Raw genomic sequence first — 20,659 nt, 5'->3', positions numbered from 1 at the left:
TTTCTAGGGGTGTTTCCAACAAAAATTGTGGTTATCTTAGGCGCCTTATTATATAGGATAGTAATGCCTGGCGAAGACAGGCTAAAAAACTAGTCGTTTATATGAAACTTATAGGTATGATAATTTATACTCCATTATTTAACTTCTGTTTGTAATAATTTGCAACGATTTGCCAAGCTTTTGGCGCCATGAAACCTTCCGGCGGATTTTCACCAGATTTTGCCAATTCTGAAACAATCAGATAAGTTATTATCAACTTTATAAACATTCTATCTAAAAATAATTAATGTTATGTCATTATTTTATGAGAGTTTTCATTAATTTTATAAATATTTTCCATCGATTCAATACGTTGTTATACAAGGTGAGTCATTTGTCGTTAGAACCTACATGTAAAGTTTGCGTTGACTTTTACGATACGAAGCAGTGCCTACAGATCAGCGCTGTCCAGCGTAGGGGCCCCTCACGCGCCTGCTTCCCCTTCCAATCTTTCTCTCGCACAGCGTGCCTTCTGTTGTCAAGGAGACCGCGTGACGCTAAGCAGGTTGCCATGTCGGGCAAATCCGGCTAGCGTCTTCGCGGTTAGCGTTGCGCGGTATCCCTGACAACGCGGACGAGAGTGGGAGAACCCCAAGCTCCCGCGGGAGCGACCTTGGACAGCGCTGCTACAGATATTTTTTTTAAGGTAGCAAAAGGTACAATGCGGTGTATTTTCTTCTCAAGGTCAGACTATTCAAGTTTGCAGACGCAATAGAATTTTTATAAATGGCCTTCGTTAATTATTATAATATTATCATGGATGACAAGAAACTAAGTTTCATCTAAATAGGTATAACATGTCGACCTTCGAATGACCTATCGAAAAGTTATTCTTATGAAATCAGATTCATAACTAACCAAAAGCTGAAATATTAATTACGAATGGCCTCAGGAATCATTTTCTTCTGTATTACCGAAAATAAATGTAGTTGTGTCACGTCCTGGGTGGCGGTGTCGAGGTCGGTGACAAGGTATAGGGTTTATCAGAGATCTTTAGGAACGCGGGGAGGTTAGGCGCAAAGGCGAGCTTTGTGGCACAGGGAAAGCTGGGAGATTTAGGCGCGAAGGCGAGCTTCGTGGCACTCAGCAACCAGGGAGAGGGCTTAAACCAGCCAAGTCCAGGTGGGCGGTCCGAGGACGCTAGAGAGTCTGCTACGTGCTGCGTGGAAGGGGGTGCTCGTAGCCAACGAAGCGGCGGGCATGCAACGGATAGGGAAAACTCTAGTGTAGGAGTCGGAAAAAGAGAGCCACGCCGCCGGGAATCGAACCCGAGCCGTCCGCGTGCTGATCAGTCGCGTTTGCCACCACGGCTACGCCGACTCTCCACGGTCCCTGTCTTCCGAACTCCTCATAAATGGACGCCACCTATGGGCCTCATTGCACACCACAGGCCGTTGCCTAAATGCCAGTTGCCTACTACACTATACTCGTTTCATCCTAAGAAAAATCCTATGCCCCGACCGTTTTGTGGCCGTTCTGCGCAGCCCCCACTACCGCCTACGGGCCCGACGCAGGCTATTGCTCGCAGCACTTTACCTGCCGACTTCCCTGCCCCTCCGAGGGCGTGACATGACCGATGTCAATGTCAACACTGCAGGTTGCGGAACGGCTGACAGAGAGGTAACAGGTGGTAAGACGGAGAAAAACTCAGAATCATCCCTGCGCGAACGGGATTTTTCTTAGGATGAAACGAGTATAGTAATGTGCGTGTAGGCTCGTACCCTTATGGTGAAATTCCACGGTGCGTGGCTCGCCGACTGGCGCTCACCAAGTCGTCTCGCCGAACCTGGGCCAGCCGAGCACGCGCCGTGGAACTTCACTTTTACGGCCTAAGGGCACACTACTTGAGTTTTCCCTACCCGTGGCATGCCCGCCGTATCATTGGCTACGAGCACCCCCTTCCACGCAGCACGTAGAAGACGCTATGGGTGCTAGCGTCCTCGGACCGCCCACCTGGACTTCGCTGGTTTAAGCAATAATCGCGCACCAGGGTGGCAATTAATATTTGGGTTTCCAACCGTACTGGAATATATAGTATTGTACTATATTTTTGTCTAGTCTACTATATACTGTTCTAGAAAGATATAGTATGTAAAAATACTATGTTTCCGATACTCAAGGTGCTAATATACAAAATATACTTTATCAAGAATTACAGACCTCTCATTTTAGTTCCTGATATGAAAATGAAGTCCTGAGATCGTTCTGGTTCAAAGAACGCCATCTTACTCGCTCTGTTGTCATAGGCTGCTACTCTAAATGGGATGATTTCAAGATTCTGAAGACCTGGTGCCATCGACAGGACCCTAGCACCATGTGTAACATCATACAGATTCCCTGATGTTATAAACAAAAATATTTATTTTACTACGAATAAAAATTATTTGCAGAAGGATAGCATAAATGTAGATTGTACAAGAAAATATATTATCTGCAATTGGGAAATGGAAGTGTTATAAATACTGCTTCAATTAAAAATAACTTATTTTCTGAATATGTGTAGTATGTGTTTTTATTATTTTAATTAGAATTAAAAATAGTATGAAATTTTCTTCCGTGGTTTGCGTTAAATATAAAAGAGGAGCTTAATCTTAAAATGAAACTTACAGTAAAACAATTTTCGAAAAAAGACATGACTTGATTACCTCATATAATTAAAATATATAATATCTCAAAGAATACGTGTATGTTAAGAGGCAATTTGATATAAATGCTCAACATCGTGACCAGCAGACAAATACAAAAAGATCAAGAAGAAAGTGAAAGTTAAACAGGTAGTAGAGATTAATATTCTCCTTAACTTTCTGTCGTTGAAAACATGTTTATGTAATATATTCCTGTTTGAAGAGAGCTGAAGAATGATGATGCAGGAATGAGCAGTTTGCAGAAAGTTGGCCAAATATTTATTTGCTGCCAAATATTCATGTGACATGATACTTTTTTGCTAAATATTTTAAAATTAGCAAGTATAATATTTCTATATAAAAAACAACGCTAAAATTGAGCCATCAAATACAGAATTAAAAATCTGTATTCATTTATACCCCAGAAATATTATAAATGTCACTTTGTAGATTTTGCAATTATTAAGTTACCTTATAATTCGATATTTTTTCTCTTCCAATTAGTAGCCTTTACTTATAAATAGTAGTAGCAGACTTATTTTTATCGAAAATAAGGAGACATATCGATTTAATAAAACACATTCGAAATCTGGGTATAAAAGTACTTCGGTTATTTTTTCTGCTCAAGATTAAACGGTAAAAAACAGTACAAATTCTTGTCATTAATATTACCATCGGGAGTTACGGATTTGCTGGGATGCGGTAAACCTGCAGGATCACGGCCAACAATGTAGAAACCTGCCCCTGCCATCATTCTTGCTTTAGCGTGCCATTGAACCTACGAAGAAATATAAAATATCACGATATAAAATCGTACCTTTCTTATTTGAAGCATACGATGTTTTTCTATGTACATAAATGTTTAGGATCGAAATTAGGCGTAATATGTATATACCGAGAAATACAGTAAATTCTCGTTGTAAGAATGTCTTAACACATTCACTACGGTGTGACGTGACCCACCGATGGGCTACCACACTATTTTATTATTTTCTATGAAAGAAACACGTGTGTTTAAAGCCGGGTCCACATTTATACCGCACCTTGATCTATTACCGTGACCAAGTAACGAGTCACAGCATGCACTTATGCAATAACAGAACATCGTCTACATTTGTTAAGCCGGGTCTACATTTGCTACCGCGCCGCGCTCCATTACCACGTTACTTTATTTAGTGGTAAAGAGGTTCGGTGCAGGACTCGTTCCTAAATCTGTTTGAATCTGTTTACTGTTACCCGCACCTATAACACTCCAATGTTACTTCGTCGCGTTCCAGTTGTTTTTGTAGACTGTAAAAGTGGAAACATGGATTTGAGTTTTTAAGAGTTTTTGTGAATTTAATGGGGCCAAAAGCGGCAAAAGAGGATACAAATTTCAGGAAGGCTGTTGAAGCATTAAATTCAAAAGGTAACGCGTTGCTCGGTTGGAGCTGGTCATTTTACCGACATTCGTCGGAACCGCCGGACCAAGTAACAGTCACAGTATGCAGTAACAGAACATCGTCTACATTTGTTACCGTAACCGGTCAGCTAGGTAATAGGTCGCGGTAACGGAACGCGGTGCGGTAACAAATGTGGACCCGGCTTAATAGAACATCGTCTACATTTGTTACCGTGACCGGTCAGCTAGGTAATAGGTCGCGATAACGGAACGCGGTGCGGTAACAAATGTGAACCCGGCTTAATAGAACATCGTCTACATTTGTTACCGTGACTGGTCAGCTAGGTAATAGGTCGCGGTAACGGAACGCGGTGCGGTAACAAATGTAGACCCGGCTTAATAGAACATCGTCTACATTTGTTAGCGTGACCGGTCAGCTAGGTAATAGGTCGCGGTAACGGAACGCGGTGCGGTAACAAATGTGGACCCGGCTTAATAGAACATCGTCTACATTTGTTACCGTGACCAGTCAGCTAGGTAATAGGTCGCGGTAACGGAACGCGGTGCGGTAACAAATGTGGACCCGGCTTAACTGGTGAAAAGATTAGAAACTAAAAACTTAGGTATGAATGATAATAAACGCTTCGGTGAAATCGAGCCACCCGGTCATAATAAATGCCGGCAGTAGCGAGCATTTCGTGAATTTGGCTGCGCAGTTCTGAACGTGTTAAGGTGCGTTCCTACGGCGCGTAGCTCGGCGAGTACGGTCCGCGTGAAACTCGCCGAGCCACGCGCCCTAATCACACCTTTACGCGTGCCTGGTTGCAAGGAGGATACCGCCAGTGAGGGGGGATAGTGATGATCATACAACGAACAAAATCTGGCGATCATACAACGAGAAAGTACTGTAGTGAATTTTTTAGGAGGTATTAAGACGAGGGGGTGGGCAGGAAATCTTTTGCAGGAGGTGCTGAGAGGAGAAGGTGGGAAATGTAGACTGGTCCGTAGTAGGTTTTTTGTAGGAAGAGCTGAGATGTGGAGATTCGGAAACAAAGGGATCCGTAGTAGATCTATTGTAGGGGGAGCTACTATATACATAGAAAAGAATGGGAAGTCAAGGAGTCTGTGGAAGGTCTCCCATTGCGATCTAGACAATAGTAGTGTCTCGATAGTAGATCGCTAAACCGCAAATCTACTTAGCCATCGATATCCTCATAATACTGGCTCTGTGGAGCTCTTTTCTATTTGGGCATGCGCAGTGAAGCCCTTACTAATGTTTGGTATACCTATAGCCCTGATAGCCAGATCTGCCAGCAGAATCTGACGTCAGAACTGCAGCAGTCTGTGCCCGCATTTGGCTGCGTTCTGATGTGCAGAGCCTGAGGTGCAGTGCCTGATATCAGATGGACAGCAGATTTCGCCGTCTGCTAGGCACAGCAACAGCGCCATCTGAGATCCAGAATTACCAAGCAATTGCCTACAGATGGCGCTGTTACTGTGCCTAGCAGACGGCGAAATCTGCTGTCGATCCGCTGTCCATCTGACATCAGGCACTGCACCTCAGGCTCTGCACATCAGAACGCAGCCAAATGCGGACACAGACTGCTGCAGTTCTGACGTCAGATTCTGCGCTCTCGTGCCAGACCCTGCTCCCAATCTGATGTCGGATTAGAGACAGATAGTTATCAGGGAGTCTACTAGAAACCTAATTACACCTCAATAATTATGTTGGATAGAAGCTACAATAAAGACACACCAACAAAAGATGAATAATGTTAATCTCGTTTACCTCTTATTGAAGCTTCTTATTCCAACATCAAGGTAATAGAAAATATCAAAATGGCTTGATTCTAGTAGACCATACTTTATGTCCTGTATTTATGATTATGAAGAGTAATTGATAAAGATACCTCAGTGGGGCCAGCGTACATCATTGGACTTGGGAAAATGGCCAGAATGGTGTCTGGGTGTAACACACCTTCCTCGAGAACACTTTGGTGCTGATTTATCCGTACTGATAATGGGACGTCATCTTCTTTCGTCCATCCTCCTAGAGGGTGTAATAAAAGAACCGGCTTTTTAAAGCCACGTTCTTCCAGAAGGTATTTCCTCGTGTCCTGTTATTAATTATATTGAATAAAAATTTTGCTGAAATTTATTCAACACGATTAACACTTTCAGTAAGATTAAAAATTTTATTTATTTGTTTTCATCCAAATTTTAATGAAATTCGAACTGTATCCAAATTCTATTAATAAAAATTTCGTCTTGATTGAAATATCTATTTACAATTAGACATTGTAGTGGTGACTTCAGTTACAAAAAACTGACAAGAATAAAAGGTGCACGCTAAAAAATGTGACAATAGGAAGTTTATTTTTTCTCAAGGCTAGCATATTCAAAATTTTCAACTTTTGGAACTATTCGACAATAGACCTCCCACAGATTTCATTGTGTCGCATTCCCTCCCCCCTCTCAACCCCCATAACAAATCTCACTATTTACACATTGCTGGAAGTGTATTTAGATTTAGTTTCTTCTCGATTTAAACATGAAGGTAATATATACCCTTCTATTATTTATTAGGATTATTAAGATTCTATTTAACCCAAACACTGATCACCTTGAAAACTTAGAAATAATAACCCCAAAGAATAATGCTTTTCCACTGAACAATTTTTATTCCCGCCAGTTTTCTTAAGTTCGAACAAAACGGAAATATTCAAGTTCATATTTTTAGGTGGTTCACCCTATACGTACATATGTACGTATTACTGCACGGAAGTACGTAGTTGTTAACAAGCAACTACTGACCAATTGTATCATACCTATATTAATCGAGTTCTATTGTTATTATACAAAATCAATTTCGTTAATGATCAATAATGACAATAAACAAAAATTCTGTTCCGATTGTCCCTCTTTCACTCATAGTTTACTACATTTAAATCATTACAAAAACAAGCAAACCTGCATCAGAAGCGCATGACCATTATGCACAGGATTCCTTAATTGAAAAGCGAAAACAGCATCAGCACCCATCTCTTTACACTTCTCTCGTATTTCGTTGGGGGTAAGCCTGTATTTGTCGAGACCGTCGTTCCATCGAATTCTTTCGAGAACCTCCAACTCTCCTCCGACCAACCAATCACCTGACTTTTGAATCATCCTAATGTAAGGATGGCCTGGGTCATTCGTTCCGAATTCCCTACAACATCTGTTATAATTCATTTTCATTAGAAATGAACATTTGCAGACACTGAATTCCATTTGTACTTTTGCTACAGAAAATATTTAAATAAATCCACCTGCATAATAGCAAAAATAAAAAAAATACGTAATATATCGTCTAAATATTGAAAACATAAATACTCACTACAAATATTTTTATAAATACTTGATTATTTATCATATTCCGAACAGAAATGTTGAAAGAACATCTTTTAAATTTTTCATAAAAGTTTGTAATTATGTTAGTAGCCATATAACGAGTCATGAGTATAATAATAAACTTCATGCAATTCGAAAATTTATTTAAAAGTTTTACATTAAAAAAATAGAATAGTTATAGTATTTTGAAACCTTTCTTCCTTTCGATGCGCAAAGAATTCTGGCCTGCGTAAAATTGCAATGGGTCGACCTTGGTACGTGAGGGTTAATGCTGGTACGTCGTTGCATTTTTCTTTTTGAACGGTGTTAACCGGAAGAACAATTGGTATGGATTGATTATTAACACTTTCATTCTGCTGAAGGGTCTTGAAATGCTGGCACTGGCGGGAAAATATTTACTATCACTTTCATTTTCATAATTACTCTCTTTATTATTATTATTATTAATAAATCAACGGGTAAAACACTTTGGTACACAGAATATACTGTGGTTACATAAATAGCACACTACAGCAGTAAGTATGAGAGAACTATATATTGGGTTTCTCAAAATTTAGGGACTTCTCGGAACATGCAGTATCGTAATGCAAAGAGACATCGAAAAGTCCTTTACCGTTTTGGGATCCGAGTCTTCGTTCTCGAGATATTAACTGTTGAATATTAGCGGTCCAAGTTCCGGGCCGCGCAGTTTAAAGCCGAGACAGCTGAGCGCAGAGCAGTGACCGCTCGCGCGCACGCGCAGCAGGGACGCGTAGATAAAGACACACACGCACTAATATTCAACTGTTAATATCTCGAGAACGAAGCCTCGTATTCCAAAACGGTAAAAGACTTTTCGACGTCGTTTTACTTGAGGATATTGAATGTTGCGGATTATCCCGCAATTTTGGGACACCCTGCGTATTCGTTGAAATTACTTGAATCACACGACTTATGCAGTTTGTACATTTCATTAAAATTGAGGGTAGTCATCATATACTCAAAGATATTTACATAATCACGTTAATACTGTTAAAATATAGGTTTTCTAAATCATGTACTTCGATATAAAAAAGTTGTTCTGAATACTTTTGGAAATATTTAAGTAGCATTAGTCATTTTAACAGATTCACGTGGAGTGTGTCAGTGAAATATAAGTATAAATTACAAATCAAATATAATCTACTTAATGTTTTCAAATACTTTCATGTGTGAAGTAAGCCGCACAATTGATACAATACAAAAAGTGCTGTAGTTGCAACTTGCAACTCAATTATATTAGATAGAGTAATATCGAATTTGTTTTAACCACTGTTTATTATTCCACTGCACTAGTGTCTGCTTACAATGTGTTGCATTGTTTACATCTTCCATAAAACTAAAGTAAAGTGTTCTCACCTGTAAGTACTCATCTTCCCTCATAAAACCTCTGAGAGGACTTGCCCAACCTTCAGCGAGTACTTGGACCCATTGCAAATCGACATCGGTAATCTCGATACCTTCAGGATTAGAAAATATTTTTAATAATTCAGAATTTCATCCGTAATAATATAGGTTGTGTATTTACAAAAAATTTCAATAAATTGCACATCATTATCTATTAATTATTATTAATATTAAGCTGCCTTTCAGTATACAAAATTACGTTAATACGACCTAATGTTAAGGCAATTAATTTACTAAATATTTTTAAATATACAGTGACAATTAATGCTCCAAGAAATTAATTGTTACGACAGTTAATACTATTTATGTAACGGAAAATTTACGTGATGTAGGAACATACTCGTAAGATTCTCAGCCTCCCTCTTGGCATCTTCAATCCTATCACTCTCAACGAACAACTCTTGCACATCTTCGCGATCATCTGGGATAATCCCCTCCCTTTTCAAGAACTTGACCACCTTCTTCGTCGATTTCTCCAGGCTGTGAACTTCAGTGTTCACGACCAGATCAGGTTTTTCAGGCACTTCGTATTTCTGACCCACCCCCGTGAAGCTTTTAATAATACCCTCCCTAGCTTTCTTGTACAACCCTTTGACGTCTCTCGCTTCGCAAATTTCGACGGAAGCGTTGACGAAGATTTCGAAGAATTTTATGTTGAATTCTTCGTGAATCTTTCTGGCCAATTGTCTATCTGCCTCGAATGGAGAGACGAAACTGCAAATGGTGATTATACCGCAGTCCGCGAACAGCTTGGCTACTTCTGCTGCTCTTCTCACATTCTCCTCCCTATCCTCTTTGGTGAAGCCGAGATTCCGATTTAAGCTCCTACGAACATTGTCACCGTCGATACTGTACGCTGGTATTCCCTGAAAAGGAAGTTAATCGATATGGGAAAAGGAGAAATGCCCCCTTGACAATCAGGAGTCCAAAATTAGTCTCCACGCTACACTTTCTTCCTAAATGAAGAAAGTACCATCGAATATTGTTAATCTATATCAGAATCCTTATTATCCGAATAATTCCTTTAACTTTTATTCGTTATTCGAAAATTTTATTTAAATAAAAATGTTGTCCATCTCTGGCTGTACGTATACAGACCAACAAATTTTTTTCTCTAGTTTGTTCTTTCTCTGAGAATCCTATTTATTTGTTTATCCTTCTCGAATGGTTTCATCAAGGACCTAGTCGGTCATAGAATATAAAACAACCCCTTCTTCCTTCAAACATTTCGCTAGATTCTTTATCCACTAATATTCCTAATATTACCAATATCGCCAATACTTTCATCTCCTGATCCTTAATATCCTTATTCTGCATTTTAATCATACCCTATGTCCTATCTTATACGATTACTAACAGGACTTAATTTTAAGTGTACCCAGGTATGTAGCAAGTTTTTATTTTGTTTTGATGTGTGTTTATGTTTCGATTTAAATAAAGCAACTCTGCTGGATGCTCGTGGAACAGCTAAACTTCATGAATATATTTTACTTCATCGAAGGATAATAAAAGCTGGAAAAATAATTAGATGTTAAGCACTTTACTTTCTCTCTGTCTTCGCAATCAGTAGGACCCCATTAGGACGCAAATAACTGGGGCTTACTGTTTACTGCATCACTCAAAGAGAACAATTTTAACGCTAATTGGTGAGAGGAAGATTTATCACTGTTAAGTAGTAATTACATGTAAATATAAAGAAATAATAATAGGTACATCACGCCAATTACACTGTCCAACACGATTTTGTTCCGCAATATCCACTGGGTGATTCTTGTAGAGTTTTTCGCCCCGAATACGAATCCCTAAACCGTTTGTTGCCATCACCCTTAGTTTTTGAGAAATTTGATTTTGAAAAAAAACTGCAAATTTTCAACTTTGAGCATTTTTTGTGTCGAAACGGTAATAGTTATTCGGTTGCTCGTTGCGTCAAATTATTCTATGAATCCTCTCGAATACAACGATGTAAGTTATTATTGCATTATGAAATTTAAATATGTTTAAACAACCATCAAAAGGAAAAGTACACCCGAAATGCACTCATTTTTGAAGATATCTTTCAATTTATTTCCAGAACTAAGGGTCTGGGAAAAAATCTGACCATTCCATGCGATGCAGCGGACATTTTCCCTTCGGAAAGCATCAACAGAAGTGGTAAGACACGTTTTGTTTTCAATACAGAAGCGAAATAGTTTGGCAAAACGTGCGGCGTCGACACACTGCCGCTCAGCGTCACTCAATCGCTTAACGCGCATGACTACCACTGTCCGCGCCGCACGTTTTCCCAAACTATTTCGCTTCTGTATTGAAAACAAAACGTGACTTACCACTTCTGTTAGCGGTTTCCGAAAGAAAATTTTCTGCTGCATCGCGTGAAGTAGTCAAATTTTCTCCTAGACCCTTAGTTTGTAAAATATATAGCAACATATCTGCAAAAATTGGTGCATTTCGGGTGTCCTTTTCCCTTTGATCGTTGTTTAAACATATTTAAATGCTTATAATTCAATAATAACTTACATCGTTTTGTTCGCGAGGATTCATAGAATAATTTGATGCAACAACCAACCGAATAACTATTACCGTTTCGACAGAAAAAATGTTCAAAGTTGAAAATTTGCAGTTTTTTTTGAAAATCAAATTTCTCAAAAACTGAGGGTGATGGCGACAAACGGTTTGCGAATTCGTTTTCAGCGCACGAAAACCTATAAGAAACGGCTATTGAATGTTACAGAACAGAAAAAGGTTCAATTTTGTTGGACAGTGTTATCAAATACATACGATTCATATTTTTACTGGAATACTGAATTGGGAATTGTAGAATCTAATTCGACGAGATACGTAAAATGATGCGAATCAAAGAAGGAAAAAAAAATTGTGAGAGGTAAATGGCAGCTATGAGACTCGAACCCGGATCTCGTGGTTTGTAATCGAAGACGCTTGAAGCTACCACAAGTCTTGTGAACTCGCTCCAATTTTAGTGCAGTTCAGTATTGCAACTAGAATCTCAATTTTTTATAAAAATTAGTGGCCCCAGAACACTGGGATTTCTTTTATACCATTCATCGGAATCTCCAATCTGCAGATGGAAAGAAGTCATTCGGAACACTTCGATATTTTGATATCTAAATCCATGTTTTATAAACAGCTGAGAAGTGTTAGCGACTAAGTAATGAGACAGTCCGCAATTTTTATTTTAAATGTTATATTTAAGAATCGGTTCTGTCAACGACAACAAAATGTAATAAATTTTTATGTCTTAAGGGGTTAGGTCTGGGTTAGGCCGAAAGAGACGAATATTTGTGAATTTTTTTTTGAAAAAGTGGAAGCATATATTTTTACAGAACTTTTCGCATTTAAAAGAGCAACATTTAAAGAACATTTGGTAGTTTGTTTATAGAAAAATATTTACGTTTATAATAAAAATACAAGGACATCCAAGAAGCCTTTTTAAAAACGGTGAGCAAGATATCTCGAGAACTACTGCACCCATCTTTCTGAAATTTTGTGGGCTTATTTTTTATATAAAAATCTATTGAATGATGGTGGAATTTTTTTCCATTGAATAGTTTTCATTAGTAATAACCATAAAGCCATTTTTCTTTAAAAAAAAATCCTTCCGTCATTCAGTAGATTTTTATATAAAAAATAAGCCCACAAAATTTGAAAAATATTGGCGCAGTAGTTTTTTAAAAACTACTGGTTTTTGGATGTCGTATTTTTATTATAAACGTGAATATTTTTCTACAAAAAAATTACCAAATGTTCTTTAAATGTTGCTCTTTTAAATGCAAAAAGTGCTGTAAAAATATTAGCTTCCGTTTTTTCAAAAATAATTCACAAACATTCGTCTCTTTTCGGCCCCCTGACTAGGTACAACCCCTTAATTTGTTTTTATGTTTCAGATAAGCACAGAAGACAGAACTTATGGCAATGCAATTCTACTCACTCCGCGAGGGACCAAATTTAAGTGAATATAACAAAGGGAGGGAGGGTGCATTTTTTTAACAAAAATTCTTTCAATACTTTCAAACAGTGATCTTTCATTTGCAACAAATCCCATCTTTCTATCTCTTCAGTTCCAGGTAGAAAAAAATTCATGAAGACTGCTTAATTTTCGAGGGAAAAAAGTACAATGCACCCTTAACATAAAAAGTACCTTAAAAAATTCTCCATAAAGATTTCTTTATTGCCAATAATTACTTTGTTAATCACATCTATTCTTGCTAATTTCACGATCTACGCAGCACTTTCTAATTTTATGCAGTTATGTAAGATTAAGTGGAAGTACCACTTAGAACCGTAGAAAGTTTGAATTACAGAGTACCCGGATGTAACAGCTGTTTGTGATTGAAGTTTTGGTAGTAAAGATCCCACAGCAGTTTAATCAATAAAAGGATGCGTAAATATGTTAATTACAAAATAATTTAGACGCCATAAAATATTTACATAACTTGTAAACAAGCGATCTGTTTAAACTCTATATACTGTTATTATTCCACGAATGTTGTAATAACTTTACCCGCGATATAAGGTGATTTTCAAGCTCGAACGAAATCGAGGTCTTCCCAGCTCCTGACAGTCCCGTCAGCCAAATTGTACATCCGCGAAATCCTTTGAATCTCCCGTAAGCCTCTCCTCGTTTTTCTCTCGTCACATGATGAATCTGCTGTGTCACATTTGACGCCACAATCTACGGATATATTTGAACAAATAAAATAAAATGGGGAACTTAAAACAAAATAATAAATTATTATTATTACTGTTACCACTAATAACAGTAGTGGCAGTAGCAATCTTTTTTACATTAAAAAATTAATACACGAATATGTATGTGCAATCAGTGTGTAATAATTATTAATTAATTATTAAGCAGTCTACCATATTGGCGAAAGTACGCAAATGAATTGGGAGAAAGCTTAATCTGTTACAGTTTACCTGATTCACTTTTCTCTCCGCTCTTCGATTCTCCAATAAAGGATTTACGTACATCCCCATTGTGAAGGATATTTAAAGACACACACTTCTGCAATTTTACGTGTTTTAATTGCTCATTTACAGTTAATATTTTATTGGATAATTTATGTAAGCAGATCGTGCAACGCCGGAATGTTATATTTGATATGTTAATCGCTTTAGTTTAACCAGCAGTTGGAATTAATTTATAGCAATTTAATACTGTCTAAGCTACTTCGTCACTTGCAAAGGGTGCCACGGAAGAAAGCGTTCGGACGCATAGTTCCGACTCGACTGCCGAAGATTTGAATTCCATCGAGCGAGAAAGTGAAATGAAAGTGGCCGAACACGGTAGTGGGATCGAGGAATTTCTCGGGATACCGAAAACAGGGAATCGTAAAACGATCACTGAAACATTGCAGTACGTAACGTGGAAAGAGTTATGGTCACAAATGTGTTGGCTTGACCGGAAAGTTTTCTCGCGTTTCTTTTAGGAAGTTCGATGATCTGGTTCGAATTCGTTATTATGCGTAATTTTAATTTATTTCATTTCTTTAAACCCGAATTATTTAGCTGCAATTGTAATTGTAATTTATCGTTATTTCTAAAGTTTAATATGTGAACCCGAAATTTTTTTATTCTTCTTGTCGACTTTCGAAATTTATTTTTGTCCGTGGTGCTGAAGAAAACGGCAAAAATAATTGGCCGACACAAAATAGTGCAATATATGCAAATATGTATTCTCTTAGTGTAAATAAGGATGCTTAGTCGTATATTTAATTTCAACATATATATACATCGAAAGTCGACAGGAAGAATAAAAAAAATTCAGGTAAAAATTCATATATATATGAATACAAATTCAGGTAAAAATTCATATATATATGAATACAAATTCAGGTAAAAATTCATATATATATGAATACAAATTCAGGTAAAAATTCATATATATATGAATACAAATTCAGGTAAAAATTCATATATATATGAATACAAATTCAGGTAAAAATTCATATATATATGAATACAAATTCAGGTAAAAATTCATATATATATGAATACAAATTCAGGTAAAAATTCATATATATATGAATACAAATTCAGGTAAAAATTCATATATATATGAATACAAATTCAGGTAAAAATTCATATATATATATATGAATACAAATTCAGGTAAAAATTCATATATATATGAATACAAATTCAGGTAAAAATTCATATATATATGAATACAAATTCAGGTAAAAATTCATATATATATGAATACAAATTCAGGTAAAAATTCATATATATATGAATACAAATTCAGGTAAAAATTCATATATATATGAATATATATATGAATTTTTACCTGAATTTTTTTTATTCTTCTTGTCGACTTTCGATGTATATATATGTTGAAATTATATAATAATAATTCATTTAAAATTATATATATATAATATAAAATATATATATATATATATTTTAATATATATATTTTAATATAAAATATATATTTATATATATATATATATATATATATATATATATATATTTATATATATATTTCGTAACCAACCACATAGCATTTTAGTCTGTTTTATTAGATTTATGTATCAATTACAATCTTGAAATTGTTCTGAAATTTTTCTGCTCAAAACTATCAACACGTTTCCAATTTATGGAGGTACTTTATTAAAGGCGCCAATATGGGGAACATTTTCCTAGCATTGAAAACTGTGTGCTTACAACTGAAAATACAGTAGAGACAACTATTTATATAAAATTTTGCGATACATTTATGAATAAAAAAAAATATGGAGCTTAGATAATTAAAAGTATTAAGGTAACACTTATCATTAACTTTGCTAAGCTCCACGTTCTTTTGCACTAAAATATAATCAAGGCTATTATTTTCACTGTTTACGCCATTCAATATTTGTTGTGTTAATATTTAATGTTTCACTAACTTCGCGTGGTGTTGTAGCAACAATATAGTCAGAATTACTGAAAGTAAATGTCTGAAATTAGTCGGCGCACGAATAACCGATTCACACGCGTTGTGCGCGCATTTTTCTTGGCGGATAAAAAAAGGGGAATGCATGGCGGATGGTAATCCGTGATCTAGTTTCACAAGAGCGCAGCGAGCGTATTTTTGCCAAGTTCAGAGAAAAAAGTGTTTGGAAAGTGTGACCACGAATCGACCGATTCAAGTAAACATTTTCATTGAATTTTCGATTATTATGATTTTCTCTATCAATCAGGAAGATTTTTAATATTTATGTTTCTTGATTTTTCCACAGTTTTTCGTAGTGGAAATTTTGACAAATTTCGGGCAATTTTTTTTAAATATGATACTGAATTTAAAGTAACTTAGAGCTTTCGCAGAAAAGCAATGTTTTAGAAATAAAATTCTACAAATTTCGAGATTTTAGAGATACAATTATTATGTACCTGGAATATGCATACAAAACTGTTTTGTCGAATGGCATAGAAATGTTTATATTATAATACTACTTACAAGGGAACACCGCGAACCCGGATTGGAACGCAACTTTGTGTGTTTCATTTGGGCCCTATCGCTCTTTAAGGGGGTGAAAACTAACCTCAAAGTCAAATTGGCGCTTCCACTTTTTCGCGTGTAACTCTCAAAGTAGAACAGACAGAGAAAAATGTTTCAAACAAAAGTTTAATGGTGCAATATGCGCTACAAACTTCCGTTAACAAAATTTTGAAAAGAGTTAAAAATAAATATTTATTATATATATAATTGACGAAAAAAACTCTTTTCAAAATTTTGTTTACGAAAGTTTGTAGCGCTTATTGCACCATTAAACTTTTGTTTGAAACATTTTTTTCTGTCTGTTGTACTTTGAGAGTTACACGCGAAAAAGTGGAAGTGCCAATTTGAATTTGAGGTTAGTTTTCACCCCCTTAAAGGGCGATAGGGCCCAAATGAAAGGCACCGTTCTTCTTGTTTTGAATCACTCTGAAAACCCACAAAGTTGCGTTTCAATCGATGAGTCCGGGTTCGCGGTGTTCCCTTGTTAGATTCAAGAATGAAAGTGATTATTATTGTTATATAAATGTAATGATTATATATTATGTATATGCATAAAAAAAATTTTTTTTTATTTGAAGAATTGGAAAGTTCAGTTGTTAATATTGTATTGTTATAAAAAGCCACATGAACTCTACGTGAAATTATTACACGTTTTTAAATAAAATTTTTATAGGCAATGAATACTTATAATATTCTACAGTAAATATCTGTATATTAATAAGTCAGTATTGATAAATATTAATATCTAATTAACAAACAGTGATAAAGGAATATTTAACTCTTTATTATTCTATTGATACAAAGTCAATATTTTGAAGAGTATGCTTACATATACCAAACTTGTTAAAATGATGTCTTGCAAATACATACCTAATCATATGTCCATAATCAATTGATAGTTATTTATAATATACCCGATGAAATGTTAAATACACAGAAATGAATAATAACACCAAGCATCGGCACAAAAAAAAAAATAAATCGTTCCAGTCATTCTATCTTGATTTCATTACATTTTTGTGGAAATAAAGTCTTCCAATGGAGATTATTGTTCCTTCCAAGAATGTGGCACGTATTATTTTACTTTAATCCGCATTTGTATACATACACGTACGTTTGCAACTTCTATGTTCATAAACGGTTAAAAATGTAAAAATTTCATGGATTGTGGATCACCACGATATCAGGTAACAATTACAAGGACTTAAGAATATAAAAATTCATACGTTTTTTGCGCAAACAGATAATACTGCGATAACTGCATAGAGCTATTCAAGCAATCGCCCGTAAGTGCTTCTGTTTTCGTTAATAAAACAGTTACCATTTAGGCATATTTATTCATCAATGTAACAATTAACATATCTACATCTATCGAAAACAACCAATACAAGGAGATTGTAAACTAACATTATTTTGTAAACAGTTTTCGAATTAATTTCACAGAACCTCCGAACTTTTTCATCGAACCAAATTCAAATTTTGAATTTGGAAAATAAATTTTAAAAATTTGAAAAATAAATTTTAAAAATTTGAAAAATAAATTTTAAAAATTTGAAAAATAAATTTTAAAAATTTGAAAAATAAATTTTAAAAATTTTAAAAATAAATTTTAAAAATTTTAAAAATAAATTTTAAAAATAAATTTTAAAAATTTTAAAAATAAATTTTAAAAATTTGAAAAATAAATTTTAAAAATTTGAAAAATAAATTTTAAAAATTTGAAAAATAGTTAAAAACAGTATTTTAGAAATGCTCAGATAATCAAATTTCAAAACTCCAAACTCTGCAGAAGAAATTCTTGAGAAATAATTGTGGGTGTTCGATTTTCTAATTCTTATGTCGACTTCACTGCGGATGGCATTGCTAAAGCAAACTCAAAATTCTTTCAATTCCAAAATTTTAAGGAATTGTTTAAGCTTACCTTGTGAGCAAACTCAAAATTGTGTCAATTCCAAAATTTAAAGGAATTGTTTAAGCTTACCTTGTGAGCAAACTCAAAATTCTTTCAATTCCAAAATTTTAAGGAATTGTTTAAGCTTACCTTGTGAGCAAACTCAAAATTCTTTCAATTCCAAAATTTTAAGGAATTATTTAAGCTTACCTTGTAAGCAAACTCAAAATTGTGTAAATTCCAAAATTTTAAGGAATTATTTAAGCTTACCTTGTAAGCAAACTCAAAATTCTTTCAATTCCAAAATTTTATGGAATTGTTTAAGCTTACCTTGTAAGCAAACTCAAAATTGTGTCAATTCCAAAATTTTCAGGAATTGTTTAAGCTTACCTTGTAAGCAAACTCAAAATTGTGTCAATTCCAAAATTTCACCTCACAAGGTGAGCTTAAATAATTCCTTAAAATTTTGGAATTGACACAATTTTGAGTTTGCCTTAGCAATGGCATCCACAGCGAAGTCGACACAAGAATTAGAAAATCGAACACCCACGATTAATTGCCAAGAATTTCTTCTACGAATTTACACCAGTAGAAAGTTACACGCATCCATTCTCACGCCCATCTGTACCCAGCAGATTATAAGGAAGCTTCTAGAATCGGTTGAAACTCACATAATCAATTTCTCCATTGGTACATTTCGTCCCATCATTACTGATCATCGTCCGCAACAAAATGCTGTCTTCTTTGCTACCCTGTTGCTGTCTCGCAAACTACTTGTTGTGGCATTAAAATTAGCCACAGGGTGGAAGCTAAAGATTCGCAAGGTGCTCCGGAATTTTTGCAAACAACGACGAATAAACAATAGTGACCCGTCTAGCGGTACTGAGTAGCCAGTGACCCGTGTTCTTTCATATATCACCGAGAAGGGTTAAGAAGGCGCCTACTGCTCCCAGGGGGGGAAAAATTACACACTTTCTCTCTTTGCCTCTTCTCTCTCTCTCGCTCCCCCTCTAGAGCTCGAACGCGACCCTGGATGCAGGAAAAACGGATACTGGCTAAAAACTCGAGGACGAAGGATAGTGAAATTTTTCGTTTCGTGATTTAGTTTAGCAATGTCGGCGACCTTTCAAATCATTTATAAGGGGAAACAGAGCAACTGCAACGATCGATTTTCTCTCGCGATTTTTCCTCTCAACACCGCGAAGCTGATAGTTTCGTTGGAATTGTAACATTCAATTGAAAAACACTTGCGTTTAGTTTTATTCCATGAGAGACTGTAGTTTTAAAAAATGGCAATTCAGAAGCGAAAATATTTGCATCTTAAACACAGCTTTCGTTATAATATATGCGTATTCTATTTAAAATGTTACGAAATGGTGGAGAAATTTTGAAAGTGCCATTTTTTATATGACACCAGGCTCTCCTTTTGACAACTCTACTGTATTTATTTTATGTCTTGATTAATTTTGATTAAATATGCCTGCGTGAACTGTGAATGCAAGCTGTTTTTTTTCAAATATTTTAATAAATTGGCTTTACATTACGATTTCATGTCACGTTCTAATTTTTATAAGCACTGCAAGTAGAGTAGAATGTCCATCATTTAAATCTTCGTTCTGCGAATGTTGTCCCTTTAAGGGGTTACCGCAGTCAGTAAGGTCAGAAAAAGAACGATTCTTTGTGAATTTATTTCAGAAAGTACATGCATATTTGTATGCAAAGGTTTTTGTATTCAGATGGGGAACACTTTAACAGGTTATTATATTATGCTTTGGTGTAAAAGTATTTATTTATTGGAAAATTACAACTGATTTCCTGAAATGGTTTTTGGATTCCGGTGACCACGATTTCTTAAGAACCGTTTCACCAATCATTTCTGAAACTTTGTAGGTATCTTCTAGACATTCAAATTTAGTCTTTAATCGAATTGTTATTCCAATGCATAGTTTTTATTTTATGGATTAAAAATGAGTGTTTTTTTTTTCAACGAAACTCGATCATTCCACTTTAACATCCACCATTTTGTCCCAGATTAATATTCTATAAAACGATTAAAGACTAAATAAACTATTGTACTACCTAAATCTTCTTCGTTTTTCTATTTCAGATAGGCCAGTTCCGAATAATGTTGGTCACCGCGAAACGTATTTCTAAAAACAGCTTCCGGGAAATCAGTTGTAATTTTTCAATAAATAAATATTTTTACACCAAAACGTAATATAATAATCTGTTAAAGTGTCCCTCATCTGAATAAAAAAACCTTTGCCTGAAACTATGCATATACTTTCAGAAATAAATTCCCAAAGAATCGTTCTTTTTCTGACCTTACTGACTGCGGTAACCCCTTAAACGATCATTTGTACAGAGCAACGTATTTAAAGAAGACCCTCGTTCTAGTGAACCTTTATCCA

The 20,659-nt window shown here is 35.5% G+C and overlaps 1 protein-coding gene across 2 annotated transcripts; it reads right to left on the bottom strand.

Moving 5' to 3' along the window:
* Window positions 1-86: 86 nt before the first annotated feature.
* Window positions 87-19,408, bottom strand: LOC143377185 (bifunctional 3'-phosphoadenosine 5'-phosphosulfate synthase). Of its 2 annotated transcripts, none has more exons than XM_076828220.1 (10): window positions 18,920-19,408; window positions 13,376-13,546; window positions 9,200-9,725; window positions 8,812-8,912; window positions 7,627-7,814; window positions 7,015-7,261; window positions 5,955-6,161; window positions 3,336-3,441; window positions 2,200-2,376; window positions 87-228 (listed from the first exon to the last, which is right to left on the bottom strand). In XM_076828220.1, exons 1-10 carry the CDS (start codon window positions 18,965-18,967, stop codon window positions 125-127), a joined length of 1,875 nt encoding a protein of 624 aa, XP_076684335.1. In that variant the 5' UTR covers window positions 18,968-19,408; the 3' UTR covers window positions 87-124. The 2 variants fall into 2 exon arrangements, with proteins under 2 accessions (XP_076684335.1, XP_076684334.1); XM_076828219.1 differs by lacking the exon at window positions 18,920-19,408 and adding an exon at window positions 13,792-14,387.
* Between the last annotated feature and the right edge of the window lie 1,251 nt (window positions 19,409-20,659).

The sequence above is a fragment of the Andrena cerasifolii genome, chromosome 15 (genome assembly GCF_050908995.1).
Source record: "Andrena cerasifolii isolate SP2316 chromosome 15, iyAndCera1_principal, whole genome shotgun sequence".
Lineage (NCBI taxonomy): Eukaryota > Metazoa > Arthropoda > Insecta > Hymenoptera > Andrenidae > Andrena > Andrena cerasifolii.
Note: the sequence above shows the minus strand (reverse complement) of the source record. Positions and strands in the feature narration are given on the sequence as shown.

Excerpts from the sequence above, each read along its gene's own strand:
- LOC143377185 (XM_076828219.1), bottom strand. The coding sequence starts at position 13,851 with ATGGGGATGTACGTAAATCCTTTATTGGAGAATCGAAGAGCGGAGAGA. Across the intron at positions 9,726-13,375 it reads AAAATCACCTTATATCGCGG|GGAATACCAGCGTACAGTAT; the intron begins GTAAAGTTATTA and ends CTTCCTTTTCAG. Across the intron at positions 229-2,199 it reads ATCAGGAACTAAAATGAGAG|AATTGGCAAAATCTGGTGAA; the intron begins GTCTGTAATTCT and ends TGATTGTTTCAG.